Raw genomic sequence first — 21,350 nt, forward strand, 5'->3', positions numbered from 1 at the left:
CATCCAATTCTGTCACAGCCTGTTGTTTGACCATGGAAGAGTAACTTGAAAGTTATACTAGCAAAACTGTATAGTAGACCTGTGACCGTTGTATAGGGTTGCCAGCCCTCCAGGATTGGCGTGGAGTCTCCCAGAATCAGCATCGATCTCCCGATGACTGTTGAAAGCAATTTGGGAGATTTTAATCGGATTTTTTATGAAAATGACATTATGTCATGTTGGAAAAAAATAATCCCCCGGAATAGCTTGTCAAAGTTGGCAACCCTGCGTGTTTATGAAACACAATCCAGATCAATATGTGTTTGTCACCAAACCACTTAGTTTCATTAATATTCAGGATTTTGTAGAGATAGGGTTCTCAGGATCTTTTTGGGGGTAATACAGGTTTTACAAAGAGATATAAATAAAGTTACTACCAGAAGGAAAGTAAAATCATACTTCTGTTTAAGCATCCATTTTTTTTTTTCAGTCTGGAGTGTTCTGCACAGCCTTTAAATGTGGATTTTAGTGTAACTTGGTTCCTTCAAGGAAAACTTAGGGGAACTGGAATTCATCACCTTCATTGGATTCAAATTCATTGGATTTCTCAATGTGCTTGTCGGTGGGACAGAAATCTAGAACAGGCAGAGAAAAAAGAAATGGAGGAGCTGGCACAAATTGCAAGTTAAATCATGAATATAAACTTAAATAGGTTGGCCTATGGGCAGATCTAACTGTTGTGGCTGACGACTAGGGATGATAGAAATGTTTAGGGAATCTTTCAGTAGAATTGTTTCAGCAGATTTTTACCGGCTCTCCTGCACCCCACACATTTTGTGTGTGTGCATAAGGGGTACATGGTATTTCAATACAAAGAGGATAGTCACTGAATTAAATATTTACTTACCACATTGTAAATTATTGTGCATGAATAACTAGGATCAGTGTGAAAATATGCAGGAGACTGGCAGAATCTATTCTGTATCCTGCTTGCCACTAAAACAGGATAAAATGAAGAAGCAGTATGGTCTATCAAATGTGGACTAGAGGTTCTGTTCTCAGCTGTTCTGTGACCTTGGGTAAATCACTTCACCTCTCTCTACTTAATTTCCCCATCTTAAAAATGGGAGGAGTAATGTTACTTATCTTTGTAAATCACTTTGAGTTCTACAGATGGGGAGTTCTCTATACAAGCATATTTTATTATTATTATTATTATTTATAACTTATTATTTATTTATTAATCAGATAAATAGTTTTCCTTCTTAACCAGTAGGGATTGGCAATCCAATGAATGTGTAAAGTCTACACTACTTCTATCCCGTCAGCACTCCTCCTTATTTGTCTTCTCAGTCCTGCTCCGCCTTTGCTGACGAGGAAAACAGCAAAGGCAATGTCTCTCATTTTTGGCTTTTCAGTGCAGTTTTTTAATGTTCTTTTTTCCTCCAGTTCTTCTAACTTCTAAAATGATAAGCGGGGACAAGGGGGGGTGTTGCCCAAGTGCAACAGCTGCTGTGGCACAATATGAGCCTTCATTATGGGTATCTTCTGCTCTTACTGGGATAACAGCCCAGAATGTCAAGATACAGTGCTGACTTCTGTTGGCAGATCAAAGTACCAGGCTGCTTCACCATTACCAGTCAATGCGGCCTATAGTAGAGCTTCCTGGTAAGAGTCATTAGATCTAGGATCTACAAGGGCAGTAGAGGACAGTTTCTACCACCCACATCCCAGGTGCAGACAATTTCCAAGACCTTTCCTTTCCAGGAGCTTTAGGTTGGGCTAAAGGAGTATCCAGGTCCTGGAATAATTTCATGCTTAAACAGCTATTTGGTAAGATTCATTCTGAACCCTCACCATTTATGCCTTCTCATCTCAAAGCTGTGCAAGAAGAGCGCGAAGTAATGTAGTGATGTAGTCACTGAAGCTGCTTGAGTACATTTTCTCTGCCATCATGGGCCTTAACAGTATGAGGTTCCTTGTGGCTCTCAGCTAATGTTGGTGATTCAGTGCTCACAAGTTACGCCAACATACAGCCACCACTGTAATTTAATCGCTGTTGCATGTCCACACTATGCTCCTTGTGTTGGTGGAGCGCATCCACAACAGCAGCTCTTGCATCGACCCAGAGAGCAGTGTACTGTGGGTAGCTATCCCACTGTGCACCTGGCTGCAGGGTGTTTTGGGAAGGGTTTGCAATGCCTCATGGGGGCAGGTACAGCATCATGTGATGGTTTCTCAATCCCATCATTCCATGGGTACTAGATTGGCAGCGGCTTTTCAATTGAAGTGGGAGTGAGTGGGGGGAAGGGTGTGTTGGGAGAGTGTCTGTGTGTGTGTTGGGGTTGGAGGTATGTGTATGTGAGAGACACTGTGTGGGGGACGGGGGACAGTGAGTGTGTTGGCACACTGTCTCTTTAAGTTCAAACACCAACTGGAAGCAACCAATCATGTGGCAGAAGCTGGTGCACAGACAACTGGTGTCCCCTTCTCACCCAGCTCAGGGTAGACAGGTACAGCAGCAGGGGGAGGTGGACAGTCTGCCTTCCTCCTTGGCTCTGAACAGAAGTCTCTTCCCCCCACCCCCAAGCAGCAGCCTGCCCTGCCTGCCTGTCGCTGCCTAGTGCCGGGGAGAGCAGGATTCTGCATTAATGTTTTGATTCCGTGATTCCCTCCAAGTTCTCCCACAGTCTCCTCTCCCCACTGACCAAGGAGATCCACCCCCTCCCTTGTAGTCCAGGCAGGAGTGTGTTTGCTGCTGGGAATTGGCATGCTCAGCTGGGCAGTAGCTGTGTGAGTTCTCCATGCTGAGCAGTTTCAGAAATTCCTGGGGCTTTGAAAGGGGAGGGGTGCATGCCCATATAGCTTGATGCAGGGCAGTGGAGTTCAAAACAGCAGGGAGGTCACAGTGGGCATTGTGGGATACCTCCTGAAAGCCGGTTACTACGATGAAACAAATGTGTCTACATTGATGCTTTGTCGATCTAACTTTGCCGCAAAAAGCTCTATACCTCTCGTCAAGGTGGTTTTATTTTGTTGGCAAAGCAGGGCAGTTTTGTCAGCGGGAGGAGCATTGTACTGTGTACACCTTCATTGTTTTGTCGACAAAAGCTGCCTTTTGCTATCAAAACTTTGTAGTGTAGACCAGAGCCAGGAGATTTTTCAATCTGCAGTGGCTTTCCATTTTTAAGGAGGATTTTTTTTTTAAGGATCAGGTGGATTCAGCTTTCTAAGGCAATTCGCTGAGCAAAGCAGGCTTTCTGGCAGAAGAGTTTCTACATCCTTTTCCAAGAGGGGAACGTTTTCCTGGCAAATATGACTATTAACAGATTTTGGTTTTTCAGGTACTAGAGGTGGACTTCTCTGTTTTGGGCACATTTGGTCTTCCTTGTAAAAGGAAGTCAGTTCAGATCTGAGAGACCTGATGAGATTTCTGTATTCTTGGAGATGGGTGGTAGAATTCTGAGAGAACAGGTTTTTTTATATCCACTAGATTTCACTAGTAACCTTGACAGAAAGAGGGTTCAAGTGGTATGAAGATCTCTTAATTGTTCCTCCCACCCATAACTAGTACAAGTTTTCTTTACTTCATGCTCTTGGAGCAGGATATACTTTCTGTTAATTGGCATTCGCAGACTAATTTAGTATAGCTGATCTCCTTAGAAATGAAGCAGTTAACAATGCTTGGCATTCAAATGATTGTAATTAAACTTCAAAATAAATGCCCTATTAACAAATAAAACTTACTCCTTGTTGACGTTTGTCTCGCTGCCTGACAGCAGACTCTACAGCAGTTGTTTTACGGTGTGAAAAAAAAATTCTTTGCAGTCAGGACTAGATCTGCTCTTTAAATGAAATCTTAGATTCTAGAGAATATAACAAAATTTGCAGAAAATTTAATACCCTCAAGCGTCTGCTGTCCTTACAGATGTAACTCAGATACTCATTGATTTTGTTAGAATCACGGTGTAAAGTGACTACTAAGATTTCATCTGTCTGGATTCAAAATTCATTGTCAGTTTTGGTCAGTCAGATTCTACCCATGTCCTACTATATGTTACTTCGTTTAGTCTTTGGTGTGTATGATGCAGACTGTGCAGACATCTAACTGTATGAAGAAGTTGCTGTAAAGTAGATATGTGCACCATATCTAGTGACTCTGTCAAGAACAATATTGCTTTATTTCTTTTGATTCTTTTTATGGGAAAAAGCTGTTGGAGCCATGTGTAATTTCTTGGTCAAATTCGGAGACTGCTCTTTCATCATTTTTTGCCTTAATACAAGTGCAGTTAATGAGAACTCGGGGTACAGAGAGAGAACAATTTCTTCAGTTTAAGTAAAGGATAACTTTGCTTTGCAAATATACATGCATTATAAGAACAATAATCTGTTCTCACTGTTGTATGAAATAGCATTGTAAGTCTGGTCTTCATTTTTTTTTATTGCAGAATATTAGTATTGCAAATCATGTTTTCTGACTTCTTTGGCAGAGTGTGGGAGGGAAAGGAACTTCGGACTTTGTAGAACCCATTTTTTTAGTGCATTCCTGTTCTGAAGGTACAGCTTCTCTTCTCTGTCCCATCCAATTTGACCTCCTCAAAAATGTTAGTGGTGATCTCTCTAGCCATATTTAATTTTTGAAAAATAAATGAAATGCCTCCTTGCATTCCAGCTAATGGTATTTCTTTAGAATCACAAATCTAAGGTCCATTACGAGCCAGGTTATGTGTAAAGGCTTTGCCTATAGGTGTTTCCTAGCAACTCTACCAAGAGAATGCATTGCAAATCAGAGTTTCCATTTCTTTTTAGGAATGTTAGGGTCACTTAATTCACTCAACCAAAGACTAAAAATAAGGGGGGAAATGAAGGTAATTGGGAAATTAGAAATGAGACATGACCCTACTAACCATTGGCTTTAGTCAACCAACTACTTAACTGGTTTTCAACCTGTAGTCTGTGGACCTCTGGGAGTCCACAGATGGTCTAAGATTTCCAAAGGGGTCCGCAAATGAAAAAAGATTGAAAACCACTGATCTAGTTGAAATTCTTGCGTAACGGCAATTTTTCCAAGTGGAAAAAATAAGCTATCAGTCTTAGTCTTCTTTGAAAACAATTACTGTAGAACTTTGCTAATTCTCACACTTTACAGTTCTTAACTGAGTGTCACTTCATTTCTTGGCCCTATTGGTATAAATTAAAAGTCTGCAATTTGAATAGCTCTTGGAAAATATTTATTTTTTAATATATCTGGTTCAAAGCTGAGCCATATTAGGAATTTTGCTTCAATGATGATATAAAAAATATAGTTATTGTCACATTACGTATCTTAAACACCTAGGACTTTTAGTTATGACTTTACTTCTGTTTCATCTGTGGAAGTAATTACATGTAATGCTCTTTTTAATATTAAATATATTGCATGAGTTCTCAAATATGTATACTATTACGATGTTTCATTCACAGAGCTCTACCTAGAGGGCAAATACCTATTTCCACTATGAAACATTTACCATTCTTTTTATGGGTTTATATCTTGGCCTAAGTTGCATAATCTTACAGCACCCAAAAATGTGCTAAGCATTTCACAATACAAATAAGAGGACATAGTCTCTGACCAGAAGAGTTTTAAAAACTGGGACACGATGCTACAAAAAGAGGGCAACCTGTACGTTGGGAGGTGGGTGGGGGGTGGCAGAGATGGGAGACTATCAAAATATTATGTGGCTATTCAGAAAAGCCTAATGCACAGCATAATGGTTCAAGATACTCTTGTATTTTTAAAAATAGCTGAATGTTATGGTTACCTTTCTTGTGTGCGTCTTTGTAGAAGTGGGTCTTAAGGAGGGATCTGAAAGAGGAAAGGGCCTTGTGGACCAACTTGGAATTTACTTTAACAAGTAATAAATCAAGGGTTTGAATGCAGACTTCTGTACAATAACTAGTTAGTTTGAATCAGTCTTGTAAAATAGTAATGAAAATTTACCAGCTGAGGCACAAAATTATTTTCCTCACCTTTACCATAATTAAAAAAAAATTGCAAAAGGGTGAATAGGATTCACTAAGGCTGACTTCAATTATTTGAGCAATTAATTTTTGAATGGTCAGACTCCCTCTTAGTAACAGATACACTTCACTGAAAAAGATTTGTTACTTTAAATTACAAGTAAATTCATTGCTCATGAAAGATGCTGGATTCACAACAGTGGGCAACTGAAATCCCCTGTTCAGAACAGGTACAGTACAGGCAATAATTCAGGATTCTCTCCGGGCTCTCACTCTCCTCTGCCCCTCCTCCCCCGGAGTGTCACAGCACTGTAGTGAAGGACTAGGAAACATGGTCCTCTCAGTCCTTGGCTTCTAATCAAAGATGTCAGTAGCAATGCAGTTATTTTGGTCTGCATCTTGTTCTATGAGAAATGGACTAGGATAATCTAACTGGGTAATTATAATGGGAAAGGTTTTGATTTTAATGGGAGGCAATATTGCCTAGTTGTTATAGGTTGGTTAGGGCACCCGTCTTCCATTCCCAACTTGGTAACTAAATTGTTGAAACCATCGATATGTCACTTAACCTCTTGGTCTCTATTTTCCTCAGTTGTAAAATAGATATACTTCAGGATGCTGTCACTAAATGTTTGTAAAGTGTTTTGAGATCTTAAAATTAAAGTGCTATGTAAGGGTGAAGTTTTAGTGTTGTTTTTTAAAAATAAATGTACCTTCTGAAAAGTAGCTGTGCATACATAAGTACTTTAGTGAAATTGTTTTAGTACTTCAGTCTCATTCAAATTTAAATCTTCTGAAGCTACATCAGTAATCTTAACTTGTATAGCATTCAGTTGATCCACTTGAATTTACACAGTATCTATGTCAAACAAGTCGTGATGTTTGTGGTAGTATTATTACTAGGGTTTTCTTTAAACGTGTTACTTAGAGGACATTAAATACAAAAGTCTATTGAAATATCTTTGAATTTCCTTGTTTGTGGTTTGAAAATAGACCATTAGTATTATGTTTTCATTCTGTCCTTGTCATTCCATTGTTGCTAATACTCTTTACAAGTGAGTTAACTCTGTCATCCCTGAAACACTTTAAACACAGTAGAAATATTTATAGACAGGCAAACATCTTTACACTAAAAGAAAAGGAGGACTTGTGGCACCTTAGAGACTAACAAATTTATTTGAGCATAAGCTTTTGTGAGCTACAGCTCACTTCATCGGATGCATTCAGTGGAAAATACAGTGGGGAGATTTATATACACAGAGAACATGAAACAATGGGTGTTACCATACACACTGTAAGGAGAGTGATCAGGTAAGGTGAGCTATTACCAGCGGGGGGGGATATCAAGGTGGGCCATTTCCAGCAGTTGACGGGGGGGGGGGTGGAATAAACATGGGGAAATAGTTTTACTTTGTGTAATGTCCCATCCACTCCCAGTCTTTATTCAAGCCTAAGTTAATTGTATCCAGTTTGCAAATTAATTCCAATTCAGCATTCTCTCGTTGAAGTCTATTTTTGAAGATTTTTGTTGAAGAATTGCCACTTTTAGGTCTGTAATCGAGTGACCAAAGAGATTAAAGTGTTCTCCGACTGGTTTTTGAATGTTATAATTCTTGATGTCTGATTTGCGACCATTTATTCTTTTATGTAGAGACTGTCCAGTTTGGCCAATGTACATGGCAGAGGGGCATTGCTGGCACATGATGGCATATATCACATTGGTAGATGTGCAGGTGAACGAATCTCTGATAGTGTGGCTGATGTGATTAGGCCCTATGATGGTGTCCCCTGAATAGTTTGTGGACACAGTTTGCAACGGGCTTTGTTGCAAGGATAGGTTCTTCAGACGTTCTTGTCAACTGCTGGAAATGGCCCACCTTGATTATCACTACAAATGTGTGTGTCCCCCCCACCCCCACCCCGCTCTCCTGCTGGTAATAACTCACCTTACCTGATCACTCTCCTTACAGTGTGTATGGTAACACCCATTGTTTCATGTTCTGTGTATATAAATCTCCCCACTGTATTTTCCACTGAATGCATCTGATGAAGTGAGCTGTAGCTCACGAAAGCTTATGCTCAAATAAATTTGTTAGTCTCTAAGGTGCCACAAGTCCTCTTTTTCTTTTTGCAGATACAGACTAACACAGCTGCTACTCTGAAACCTATCTTTACACTAAATGTCCTTGCTTTTTTACCTTTTAATATAGTGGGTTATTTATATTAGTTTTTGAATGAAAATGTTTCCACTTCCCATGGTTTAGACACTTTTGAAATTTTACCATAGATTTTTCTGCAAATTGGGTCTGGTTCCCACATAATCTGTAAATTGTATTAATAGGAAACTTCCATATTGTGACAATCCACAGCTTTTTTTTGGGAGCCATTTTTGAATTAATTAAGAATGAGGCAGTTATTGGCTAGCAGCACTTGCTGCCAGTAATGTTTGCAGCTTGTGAAATTGATTTCAGTGACCTGCACTAGCACTTATATATTTGGAAACCTTGTCTATTCTAGGTTTATTTTCTGAAAAACTTCACACCGTTGCTAATGCCAAATTCAGCTCCACCAGCAGTGTTGTTAACAGTGGGAGCCCTAGTGTAGGCAAGATGCTAGAGGCTGTCTGGACTTTGATTTAACAGCTGGTGCACCAGTGTAAATACCAGGACATTTTTCTGAAAAGGCCAGTATGTAGATAGTCAAAAGAAGCAAACTTTGGAAGGAGTGTGTGGTGAGGGTTTGGGGGGAAGAGGGTTTGTCAGATACCTAACTATAGTTCTGTAATCACAGTCCACACACATTTGTAGTTTACGAAAATGTCATTGTCAGTCTTGTTATAACTTAATAGAAATTGGTACTGATCTTATGATAGAATTAAAAGAGAACCTATTTTTTAAATAGTATTTTTGTAGATGTCTTATTAATAAGGCTGCGATTTCATCACGGAATCCATAACTTCGAAAGATCTCCATGACCTCAGCCAGCACTGGTGGGGAGCTGCAGGGTCCCTGCCACCTGTGGAGGCAGGCAGCTGCCCGGCCTCTGTGGGTGGCAGTGGGGAGCCCCGCAGCTTCCCGATGCTGCTCCCTTGCCGTGCCCCCCCCACACCCCCGGGGGCAGCAGGCAGGACCTGGCAACAGGGGGAATCCCCACTGGTCCCCTGTGGGCAGCAGTGGGAACCCATGCAGTTTGGAACTGCCAGCTGAGGAGGACCTTGGAGCTCCCAGCCCTCCTTCCAGCACATCCCCAGCTGCCCAGGCTACCCATTTTGTCACTGGTATTTTTAGTAAATGTTAGGGACAGGTCACGGACTTCCATGAATTTTTTACTAAAAATATGCATGACAAAAACTTAGCCTTACTTATTAATCATCTCAAATTCCAGAGATGACACTTAAGTAAAGATGAGCAAGAGTTAAAACTGTATCTACAGATGTATCAAAAGCCAAGTGACATGGTTAAAAATGACACTACTTTTTTTTAGTGGAGCTGGGATAGATTTTGGCCCTGTGATGGGGTTATTAGTTTACAAGAGCAGAAATGTGTATCATTCAAACAAAATAATATTTTATTGAATTGTTTTCCACTTAATCACACAGCATATCTAGATAATAGCTACCAACAGTGAAACCTGCTAGCCCTCTAAAGTATTCCAGTCACAACAAACATTACTGTTACAGTTCACTGAAACAAGCTCTTCGCCTCTGATAATTCCTTAGTTCTTAAAAAAAATGAAATTCACTTTTCTTGAAAAAAAGAAAAGGGTGGGGATACACTTCCTTTAATCTCTAGTACCCAGAAAAGGTATCTATAATGTCTGAAGAAAAGAGACATTTTTCAGATTTCTACCACTTGTACCACTACCATCCTCCAGTGCAAATGCCCCATTGTTGTACTTCAGGATATGACTTTATGTGTTGTTCCTATCACTGTAACAGCAAAGGACTGCACAACCATTAACTGAGGATTCCAGTATCCACAAACCTGCTGAGGCTGTGGATCTAACTGTTGCCTTGTGGGTTGGATGAGCTCTTAATTCTGGTTGTTAGGGAATTCAGGAATCTCTGTAGCTTCAAAAGTACCAAATTTAGCCTTTCCTTTACAGTTGATCTGAAAATCAGTTCATAAACTTTCCCAGTCAGTAACAGACAATGGAGTTAGAATTAATTTACAAATAGTTTCTCCCTTATTTACCTGTGACAACCTCAGTGTAGGGTGCTCTGTCTCCCCCTCAGTGTTTGATTGCCTCAAACTACATTACTCTAGGTGATTGGTGATCTCAGCAATTGTTGAAAGAGAAACATAGAACCCTGAAATGGACTCTAAGTAAAGTCTTCAGTGCACATTTTAATGGTAAAGAAGTCTGCTGACTACAGTCTTTACTGATATCTTTAATTGCTTGTCAACCACTCAAATCAAATCAAATCCAGATATATGGAAAATGGAGGTTTCAGAGTAACAGCCGTGTTAGTCTGTATTCGCAAAAAGAAAAGGAGTACTTGTGGCACCTTAGAGACTAACCAATTTATTTGAGCATGAGCTTTCGTGAGCTACAGCTCACTTCATCGGATGCATGCCGTGGAAACTGCAGCAGGCTTTATTTATACACAGAGAATATGAAAAAATACGAAAAAATACTCTATTCAGAAAAACATATCTATTCAGGGGACACCATCACAGGGCCTAATAACATCAGCCACACTATCAGAGGCTCGTATACCTGCACATCCACCAATGTGATATATGCCATCATGTGCCAGCAATGCCCCTCTGCCATGTACATTGGTCAAACTGGACAGTCTCTACGTAAAAGAATAAATGGACACAAATCAGATGTCAAGAATTATAACATTCATAAACCAGTCGGAGAACACTTCAATCTCTCTGGTCACGCAATCACAGACATGAAGGTCGCTGTCTTAAAACAAAAAAACTTCAAATCCAGACTCCAGCGAGAAACTGCTGAATTGGAATTCATTTGCAAATTGGATACTATTAATTTAGGCTTAAATAGAGACTGGGAGTGGCTAAGTCATTATGCAAGGTAGCCTATTTCCTCTTGTTTTTTCCTCCCCCCCCCCCCCCCCCCGATGTTCTGGTTTAACTTGGATTTAAACTTGGAGAGTGGTCAGTTTGGATGAGCTATTACCAGCAGGAGAGTGAGTTTGTGTGTGTATGGGGGTGGGGGGGATATGAGAAAACCTGGATTTGTGCTGGAAATGGCCCACCTTAATTATGCACATTGTAGGGAGAATGGTCACTTTGGATGAGCTATTACCAGCAGGAGAGTGAGTTTGTGTGTGTGGTTTTTGGGAGGGGGGTGAGGGGGTGAGAGAACCTGGATTTGTGCAGGAAATGGCCCAACTTTATTATCATGCACATTGTGTAAAGAGTTGTCACTTTGGATGGGCTATCACCAGCAGGAGAGTGAATTTGTGTGGGGGGGTGGAGGGTGAAAAAACCTGGATTTGTGCTGGAAATGGCCCACCTGATGATCACTTTAGATAAGCTATTACCAGCAGGACAGTGGGGTGAGAGGAGGTATTTTTTCATATTCTCTGTGTATAAATAAAGCCTGCTGCAGTTTCCACGGCATGCATCCGATGAAGTGAGCTGTAGCTCACGAAAGCTCATGCTCAAATAAATTGGTTAGTCTCTAAGGTGCCACAAGTACTCCTTTTCTTTATGGAAAATGGAGTAGCACTGAACCCAATGTGCTCAATGTTCTGTACCAGAAACTTCTCTGTGAGAACAGAGGTTCTTTCCCTGACTCCGTATCACAATGTGGTGGTGATGTGATAGGGTTATTTTAAAAATGTTAAGTGTATCTAAGAGCGCAGCGTGGGCTACCCAAAATCTTGAGCGAAATGTCATTGAACATGTAACCAGTTCACTTTCCTGCTGTTGGATATATAGCTAAGAAACCTGCTATAGGTTGATTTAAAAGAAGTCTCTCAAAAAAACAAAATTCTTTGGAGCCCTGATTTCTCAACTTCCAGATGAGCTAGTATCCATATGCACAAAAGAGTGGACTGAATTTGTAAGAGCTTTGACACAGTAGGTAAATTTTACACTAAATGGAAATATTTTTTAAAGTTGTCCCCAGGTGCTGCTTGGTTCGACTTTTTTCTTTTCAGCAGTCATTGCATCAACTCTTCTGTTGAGTGTTCCCTTTAAAGTTTGACAACATCTAGTTTTCACAGCCCACCTCATTTCAAGAACAAACCGGAGAGAAAATGTACTAGTTTTTCTTAAGAAATGGTGACAGCTCTTTATGTTCCGTGATGTGGGTGAAGTAAGAATATATTACTGAGAATTAAAAATGCAGCTCTTCATGAGACCAAACATATTTTGACTTAAACTTCTTTTCCCCTTATTACTTTCTTTTTCAATAGAAACTATGTTCCAACTTCCTGTCAACAACCTTGGCAGTTTAAGAAAAGCCCGGAAAACTGTGAAAAAAATACTTAGTGATATTGGTTTGGAATACTGTAAAGAACATATAGAAGTAAGTATGACATCTGACTTAGCTTTCTGGTTTGAATTGAGGCACTTGGATTCAATTTTCTGCTGAAATATTTATTATAGAGATTTCATAAAAACATTGTATTAGCTACCACCACATCAGATTTTTTTCGGGGTCCCTATACGTTTCTGATAGACCTTTAAGGACCTTCAGTTTTAGCCCTTCACTTTACCTCAGGGGTTGTGACCTCCAGATGAGAATGAGTTATGTGGGGTTCTGTTACAGAATTACTGCCATCTAGAAGAGTCATTCTTAAATGGTTACTAGGAGTTGCTGCTGAAGCAAGTCACACACTTTTAAGCCTCATCTAAACTGGGATGTAAAGGTGTAGTGTTAGCTAACGTGTTTAGGCTTTAACTGTCTGGTTTGGCATGTGTTGAAGGCAGTGGGCTTTGTCTGTGCTAGACTTTTAAAATGTGTTAGCAGGTGCTAGCTGTTGTAGTAAAATGACACCTTTAAATCCTAGCCTAGACAAGGCCTTAGAGCCTGCTGTCCTAGGGGCCAAGAGATGAACTGAGATTTTTACAGGTATTTCAGTGCAGAACAATGGGTTACCATGTTAAGGACTGCCTTCTATAATGGCTTAAGTTGATATTTAAGAGATATTCTGCTATTCATCTTACTGACAAACTTTAAGATATTGCTTATCAAAAACCTTTTTCCTGAAATGAATACCCTGTATGATCACCTTTCCACTCATCTGCTCTATGGCTCTTCAGCACCCTATAGGTAGTAGCCTTCTGCGTTTTGTTCTAGTTTTAAACTAGCTCCTCTTCTTCATGTTGTTGTTCCAGATAAAATGAGTATTCATCCCTTTTTGTTTGGGGTCAGTTACTTTGAATAAGTATGGGTTGAATAATGGGCTTCAGGGTAAAATTTCCAAAGGAGTTTGAATCCAAATTTCAAAAGTGATTTAGGCCTGAGTCCCATTGGCTTTCAGTCACACTTTGGGATTAAGAGTACCTTAGGTGCTTTCAAAACTTGGGACTTAAGGTGCTTTTAAGAACTTCACCTAAGTCCCTATGCCAAAATTTTTAAAAATAGAAGCGGTTGTCCATCTTTAAACACGCATCTGATTTTAAAAAATACTCAACATTGATCTCAGTGGGAGCTGTCAGGTGCTGAACACTTTTGAAAATCTTGAAAGTCGGACTTGGACTGACTTCAGGATTTTATTTTTGAAAATCTTGGCCCTCGGTTATTTAGTGTCTTTGAGCCTGTACTTTTCAGAATTGCTTATTTGGAACCGCTAATTCTTTGGGAACCCACCTTTTTTGGTCAAGGGAAACTTTAGTTGAAATAAATGTATAAGATGCATTTTTACAATTTTCATGAGGGGAAATTTTCCCTTGGTTAATCTCTTGTACTACTTGTGGGTAGTTCTTGGTGGACACAGGGCTGTGTGGGTGTCTTCATGAGTAATTAATGGGGAGCAATCAGTTTTTGTTTTTGATGTTTCTCTGTCTTCCCATCCACCCTTTTCCAGGATTTTAAGCAGTTTGAACCTAATGACTTTTATTTGAAAAACACTACATGGGAAGATGTAGGATTGTGGGATCCCTCGCTTACAAAAAATCAGGTTAGTAATGGTTCCACAGAATCTCACCTCAGATCCTGAAGGCAGTAACTTTCAAATGGTGTTTTGCACAATTATACCAATTTCTTTTGTTGTATTTTACCAGTTTTAATGGTGGCTTTTATAATCTACTTAAAGGATTATTAGAAGGATGCTTTTGTTGTACAAGTAATAATCCTAGTCTTGATTGGGTTAAACATGCTAAGGGCCAATTATTTGAATGAGGAACTTCACTGTTGAGAAATTTTAAGCACCTGTTCTATTCTTTAGTTTAAGAAGAAGAAGAAAAAAAAGTTGCCATCCTTGTTTTCCAGCTCAGCACAAACTCACCATCCCTCTAGTTAAAAGTATAACTATTTGTACAGACTGTTTCTACAAGATTTGCTTCACCTCTCCCTAATTCAGTTCCGCCATCTGTTTTCATGATGAATTCAGAAAAATATTAAGTAGAATAAATCCAACTGCTGCTTTATCCAGTCATAGCTTTCAGCTGTCTGCTACATCTCTGAGGACTTGGTGATAACCCATCTGTGTCAGAGCCTGTTCAGTTTAGGCACACAGTTAAATACAGCAGAATGGAGTGGCAGTGTTGTTGGATATCTTATTTATTCTTTTCTAGATGTTTCTGAATTGACTGTAAAGCTAAGGAGGTTTGAACTGAGCTAGGAGAAATGGAGGAAAAGAAATGTAACTGTGATAGTGACTTCTGTCTTATTCCACTGACTAAACAAATTTAACAGAAGCCCTTCACTTTGGTTCTATGATAGCCTCTACTTTTAGTATAATATTTAATAAAATAAGCAGTGAAACTGACAGGTGAACATTTCACTTATGAAATCAGGTGGTATAAGTATCAGGTATTGCTCACCTCTGGAAACAGGATGCTTATATTTGATGGATCACTGGTCTGGTATTTGTAAAACCAGACTTCCTTCATTGCTATGCGCCTGATGTGCATCAGTATGTTCTTCCTGCTTCTAATAAATTCAACAAAAAGATTTGTCACATCAAAGCAGACAACTCTTAATTCTGTGGCCTGTTTCCAGCAATGGCCAATATGTGAGGCTTCAGAAGGTGGCCAGAAATACACATAGCTCACTACTCACTTGTACAGAGGGGGAGAATAATTCATTCCTTAACTTCAGGGGATGCACTTGCACCTTGAAGCTTCACTTGCATAACTTCACTTGTATAGCTATGAATGTTGTTCATAGTTATTTCAATTGGTCATGTTTTATATTTAATGTTAAATTATTTTGAAATGCCAGGCTGACTTCAAAGATAGACACGAATCACATACAGTTTAATTTCAGTTTGAAGTGTAACAGTTGACACTGCATCAGAAACCCTTTCAAAGCTGCTACAATTTAGAGGGAGCAAGGGGTCTATGAAAAGCACTATGAAAGAGCTAGGTGGTATTATATAAAAGAGTAGAATTTTTCAAAAGCCTTGTTTTTTTTTCTTTTTTTTTTTTCCCCCTGATCCATGGTGAGTTTTGAAAAATTGACAATTTAGCTTTGGTCAGTAGAAAAAGTTGGTTGCTTGTAGCTCTACTTCTCAAGTATCGCTGATAGGATGATTATATTATCTAAATTAAACATTACAGTTAAATAATGCCTTTTGGGATCTGATTTATGTTTCATGAAGAGTATTCCTTCTGCTTCATTCCAAATTTGCAAAATAACTTCTGCATCATAGTTTGCATGTTCATCCCCCACCGCCTATGTTACATTGTTTCAATTGTGCCCTGATTAATGTTGCTTTAATCTGTGTGGAAGCAACAGGACTGAGGAGCTAAACTGCTCAGTTCTGCTCCATTCTCAAAAGTGAGTAAGATACTATAATACAAAAAGAGGCACTAGGCTTGTGTGGCTATGACACTAGAAGTGGCAGTTAAAAATACCTATTTCAAAATACTGCACCAATTTAGAAAGCTTTTAAGGACAGTATTAAAAGAAAATTGTTAATTGTTGCTAATGACTGGATTAAAGCACATTGAAATATCTAAAAATATCATTTTGTGAAATACTTTGATCTGAAGTGACCTTTTTTGGCCTGAAAGCCTCATTCTGTGAGCTTGCCAACTAATAGTACATTACAGTTTTTAACAGCCAAGCTCACATCTTCTGGCAAAAGATGCTGGTAAAGTCTCTGTTCCATGCAACCTGACAGGCAGCATTGTTTCCATTCCCTTACTAAGAAAGAGTGATATCTTTATGAATTAACCATAAACATGACACACTGGGCTATGATTTCAAAGTGACCTCTAAATTGGCACTTTTCATTTTACATGTGCAGTCTGGTAATTAAACTTCTAATTACCTGATTTATAGGCCAAAAAATGTGAATGCCAAATTAATGGCAGATTTGAAGCTGGTCTGACCCATTGTAATGGTCTCTGAGATGAGCTGAAATTCCACATTGTCCATGTTGCTAGTGCAAAATGTCTTGTTAAAAAAAATGTGTTTTTTGATATCTAGTTTTTGTTTTGTTCTTTGTTTTAAGGACTATCGGACAAAACCCTTTTGCTGCAGTGCATGTCCATTTTCGTCGAAGTTCTTTTCAGCCTATAAAAGTCACTTCCGGAATGTTCATAGTGAAGATTTTGAAAATAGGATTCTTCTTAATTGTCCCTACTGTACTTTCAATGCAGACAAAAAGACTTTGGAAACGCACATTAAAATATTTCATGCTCCAAATGCCAATACACCGAGTGGAGGCATCAGCACTTTTAAAGATAAAAACAAACATGATAGCCTTAAACCTAAGCAGGCTGACAGTGTAGAACAAGCTGTTTATTATTGTAAGAAGTGCACTTACCGAGATCCTCTATATGAAATAGTTAGAAAGCACATTTACAGGGAACATTTTCAGCATGTTGCTGCACCTTACGTAGCAAAGGCAGGTGAAAAGTCACTCAACGGTGCAGTTCCCTTAAGTTCCAGTACCCGAGAGGAGGGTAGTATTCACTGCAAACGATGCCTTTTTATGCCGAAGTCATATGAAGCTTTAGTACAGCATGTTATTGAAGACCATGAACGTATAGGATATCAGGTTACAGCAATGATAGGGCACACTAATGTAGTGGTTCCAAGATCCAAACCTTTGATGCTAATAGCTCCAAAACCACAGGATAAAAAGCCTATGGGACTGCCTCAAAGGATGGGTCCCCTTTCCCCTGGGAATGTCCGATCTCTTCCATCACAGCAGATGATGAATCGACTTACTATACCAAAGCCTACATTAAATTCCGCAGGAGTGAATATGATGTCAAATGTTCACCTACAACAGAACAATTATGGAGTCAAATCAGTACCACCAAGTTACGTTGGACAGCCGGGGGGAAGGCTAAACTTAAGTGGTAATGCACCAGTTTCTATTCCACAACAGTCACAAACAATGAAACAGTTTTCACCTAGTGGAAATGGAAGGCCTTATACCCTTGGAGGGGAGCAGAGATCTCAGACTCCAGCAAGGTACTCTCTTCAGTCTGCCAATTCATCTTCTCTTTCATCAGCCCAGTTGAAACAAACGTCATTATCTCAGTCTCAGGCAGCATCAAGAGTATTAGGTCAGTCTGGCTCAAAGCCTCCTGTGGCTGCTACAGGTCCTTCTGCTGTCAATACTTCATCGACACAAAAATGGAAAATTTGTACAATCTGTAATGAGCTGTTTCCTGAAAACGTGTACAGTGTTCACTTTGAAAAGGAGCACAAGGCTGAAAAGGTGCCTGCAGTAGCTAACTATATAATGAAAATACACAATTTCACTAGCAAATGTTTATACTGTAATCGCTATTTACCCACTGATACGTTGCTTAATCATATGTTAATTCATGGACTGTCTTGTCCATACTGCCGTTCAACTTTCAATGATGTTGAAAAGATGGCTGCTCATATGCGAATGGTTCATGTTGATGAAGAAATGGGACCTAAAACTGATTCCACTTTAACCTTTGATTTGACATTGCAGCAGGGTAGTCACACTAATATACATCTACTTGTAACCACCTACAATCTGAGAGATGCCCCTGCTGAATCTGTAGCTTATCATGCTCAGAATACTCCTCCTGTTCCTCCAAAACCACAGCCGAAAATCCAGGAGAAGGCAGATATACCTGTGAAAAGTTCTCCTCAAGCAGCAGTCCCCTACAAAAAAGATGTGGGTAAAACACTCTGCCCTCTCTGCTTTTCAATCCTAAAAGGACCTATATCTGATGCACTTGCACATCACTTAAGGGAGAGGCATCAAGTTATTCAAACAGTTCATCCAGTTGAGAAAAAGCTAACATATAAATGCATTCATTGTCTTGGTGTGTATACCAGTAATATGACTGCTTCAACTATAACGCTACACCTTGTTCATTGCAGAGGGGTTGGGAAGACCCAAAATGGCCAAGACAAAGCTAATGCGCCATCTCGACTAAATCAGTCTCCAGCTGTAGCACCCGTGAAACGTACTTATGAACACATGGAATTCTCTCTGATGAAGAAAAGAAAAATGGATGATGATGACTCACCATCTGCCTTTGAAGAGAAGCCTGAAGAACCTGTAGTTTTAGCTTTAGACCCTAAAGGTCATGAAGATGATTCTTATGAAGCCAGAAAAACATTTCTTACAAAATATTTCAATAAGCAACCGTATCCCAGTAGGAGAGAAATTGAAAAGTTGGCTGCCAGTTTATGGCTATGGAAATCAGATATTGCTTCACATTTTAGCAACAAAAGAAAGAAATGTGTTAGAGATTGTGAAAAGTACAAGCCTGGTGTGCTACTTGGTTTTAACATGAAAGAATTAAACAAAGTTAAACACGAAATGGATTTTGATGCTGAATGGCTGTTTGAAAATCATGATGAAAAGAATTCCAGAGTCAATGCTAGTAAAACTGTTGATAAAAAAATAAACCTAGAAAAAGATGAGGAAAGTTCTTCAGACAGTTACGAAAATATAGAAGAGGAATCTAATGAAAGCAATAGTCCATTTGGTCAACCAATTTCAGATGTTGGTCGTAAAACCTCTATTGATAGCATAATAGAGAATCCTGAAGACAGCATATCCAAGGAGACAGCTGATGAAAATCCCTTACAGTCTCCAGAGAAATCAGACCAAAAACAGGAGGAAGGCTCAAAATATGAAGAGATTCACTCTGCCAAGGAACCAATTAAACTGGTAGGTGATGCCTCAGATAGTGAAGGTGATCAAGAAGATCAAGATGATGCTGCTGAATGGAAAGATGGAGCTTCGCAGTCTGAAAGTGGACCTGGCTCTCAGCAAGTTTCTGACTTTGAAGACAATACATCAGAGGTGAAACCAGAAGTTTGGACAGATGAATCATCCCAGAGTGAAGATGCTGGTAGTAGTAAACCAGCTGCAGAAATAAAAGGGGTTGCATCTGAAAGTGATGAGGAGCAATCAAAATGGAAGACTAGTTCCTATGGAAAAGTAGAAGAGTTTTGGTCTAAGGACCAGTCACAATGGAAAAATGCATCAGAAATTGAGGAGAGTTTGTCAAATCAGCAGATGGAATGGCAGAATAGCACAATTGACAGCGAAGATGGAGATCAGTTTGACAATGTGACTGATGGTGTAGCAGAACCAATGCATAGCAGCTTAACTGGTGTAGAGTTGAGTAGCCAGCAAGCATAAGCTGCTCAATTCAGAAGCATGAGTAAATATGCTTCAATCTACAACTGTCTAAATACTTTCATTTCAATATGACTGCTGAGCTTAATTCTAACTGGTACTGCCTTTTGAGTGCTAGGTCATCTGGCTAGTGGTTGATGTGGCCACTATTATTCCAGTGGTTATTCCTAAGTATGCTGTTGGCTAAATTTGCTTGAGAATACCTACTGTGATGAGCACAGTAACTTAATGTGAAAACAGATAAGCTGGTGGCTCCAGAATGCACACAAAGAAAAGCAGAGGTTTTCTTTATCTGCATTTTCAACATTTATTTCACTCTTCGATATGTTCAGTTGTATGTCTTTTTAAACATTACCCTTTTTCACATGGTAGTATAGGGCCAACATGAGCTACCAGTTCAATGTGTATAGTAGACTATGGGGAAATTGATTTTTTTTCATGTATCATTCTGAATAGTTGAAATGTATATTTGTACAGTCTTTTAGACCTATTCAAGTGAAGCTTATGAAATTGTTCTTGTGTACCCATCATAGATTTGTTTCTCTTTTTTAGTGTTGCCCTGCTGTGTAATAAATGCTGTATCTAGTTTACCTAGCAAAAGCTTGAAACTGCTATAGTATGAATTTTGACAAACTTAGTTTTTGCACATAACCTTGTACAATCTCAAAACTGAGGCCAGCAACATAAAAAATTATATCTGGACTCTATTGTATTATAGAATTTTCTTGTTCTGAATATCCTTGACATTACAACTGATGACAAATGTATTTCAGAGCCATTTTCTGAAATCTTTTAAGCTAAAAAAGAAAAAATCACATGCAAGAAACAAGTTTGCAGCTACTAATTTTGACACCTTTTAGATCTGTATAAAAGTGTATTGTGTTGAAGCAGCATACAGAAATAAAAATGCTGCATTTTGGATATTTAGTTTTATCTTTAGTTAACACCAACAAGGTGTTGTATTCATTTATACCATCTAATATATGACACACTGTTGTAGTATGTATAATTTTGTGATCTTTATTTCCCTTTGTATTCTTCATTTAAGCATCTAAATAAATTGCTGTATTGTGCTTAATGTAAACATTTGCTTTATTACTAGTGCCATATCGCTGTTTGTTAAATTGTGCTTCATTACATTGACCCCTGTAGAAAGAAGCTCTGGGGATTTGCTATGGCAAGTTTGTGTGGTGCTGTTGTTTCAGATCTACTGATTGCTTATGGGAAAATTTAAAACATTTTCTATTTAAGATCAACTTAACCAGTAAGTTAATAGCTTTCACCTTCCTCCTTTACTTATTACTAGGAACAGGAGCATATAAATAGACTCGTATTGCTTCACTAGTTCCATAAGCTTCAGGATCTAAAGGCACCACCATAGTCATGTTTTTTTCATTTCTTGTTCTTAGTAATCAATTAAGTTAAAGTTCAAGCATACTGGAAGAATCTTTTCTACCTAGAATCTTTCAAGCTTTTTATATATTTGTAAGTGTGGGTAGTGGGGAAGGTACTGACTACTTAAAACACAGATTTTTGTGTCATATGGAATACTCCCTTGGAAAAATGCAATTGTTTAGTTTTTCAGAAACTGAATAAATCCCATATACAAATGGCACAGTTTAGT

General features: G+C 39.0%; 1 protein-coding gene across 7 annotated transcripts in view; it reads left to right on the forward strand.

Annotated features, from left to right (window-relative positions):
* The window catches only part of ADNP (activity dependent neuroprotector homeobox), a 44,832-nt gene extending 24,095 nt beyond the window's left edge, over window positions 1-20,737 (forward strand). For all 7 annotated transcript variants that reach the window (XM_084646459.1, XM_084646458.1, XM_084646462.1 and 4 more), the window contains 3 exons: window positions 12,377-12,489; window positions 13,994-14,086; window positions 16,589-20,737. In XM_084646459.1, coding sequence (XP_084502585.1) covers window positions 12,377-12,489; window positions 13,994-14,086; window positions 16,589-19,729 — 3,347 coding nt within the window. In that variant the 3' untranslated portion in view covers window positions 19,730-20,737. The remainder of the gene's footprint in view (window positions 1-12,376; window positions 12,490-13,993; window positions 14,087-16,588) is intronic.
* The last annotated feature ends 613 nt before the right edge of the window (window positions 20,738-21,350 follow it).

This window comes from Lepidochelys olivacea (assembly GCF_965140295.1).
Source record: "Lepidochelys olivacea isolate rLepOli2 genome assembly, chromosome: 13".
Classification (NCBI taxonomy): Eukaryota; Metazoa; Chordata; order Testudines; family Cheloniidae; genus Lepidochelys; species Lepidochelys olivacea.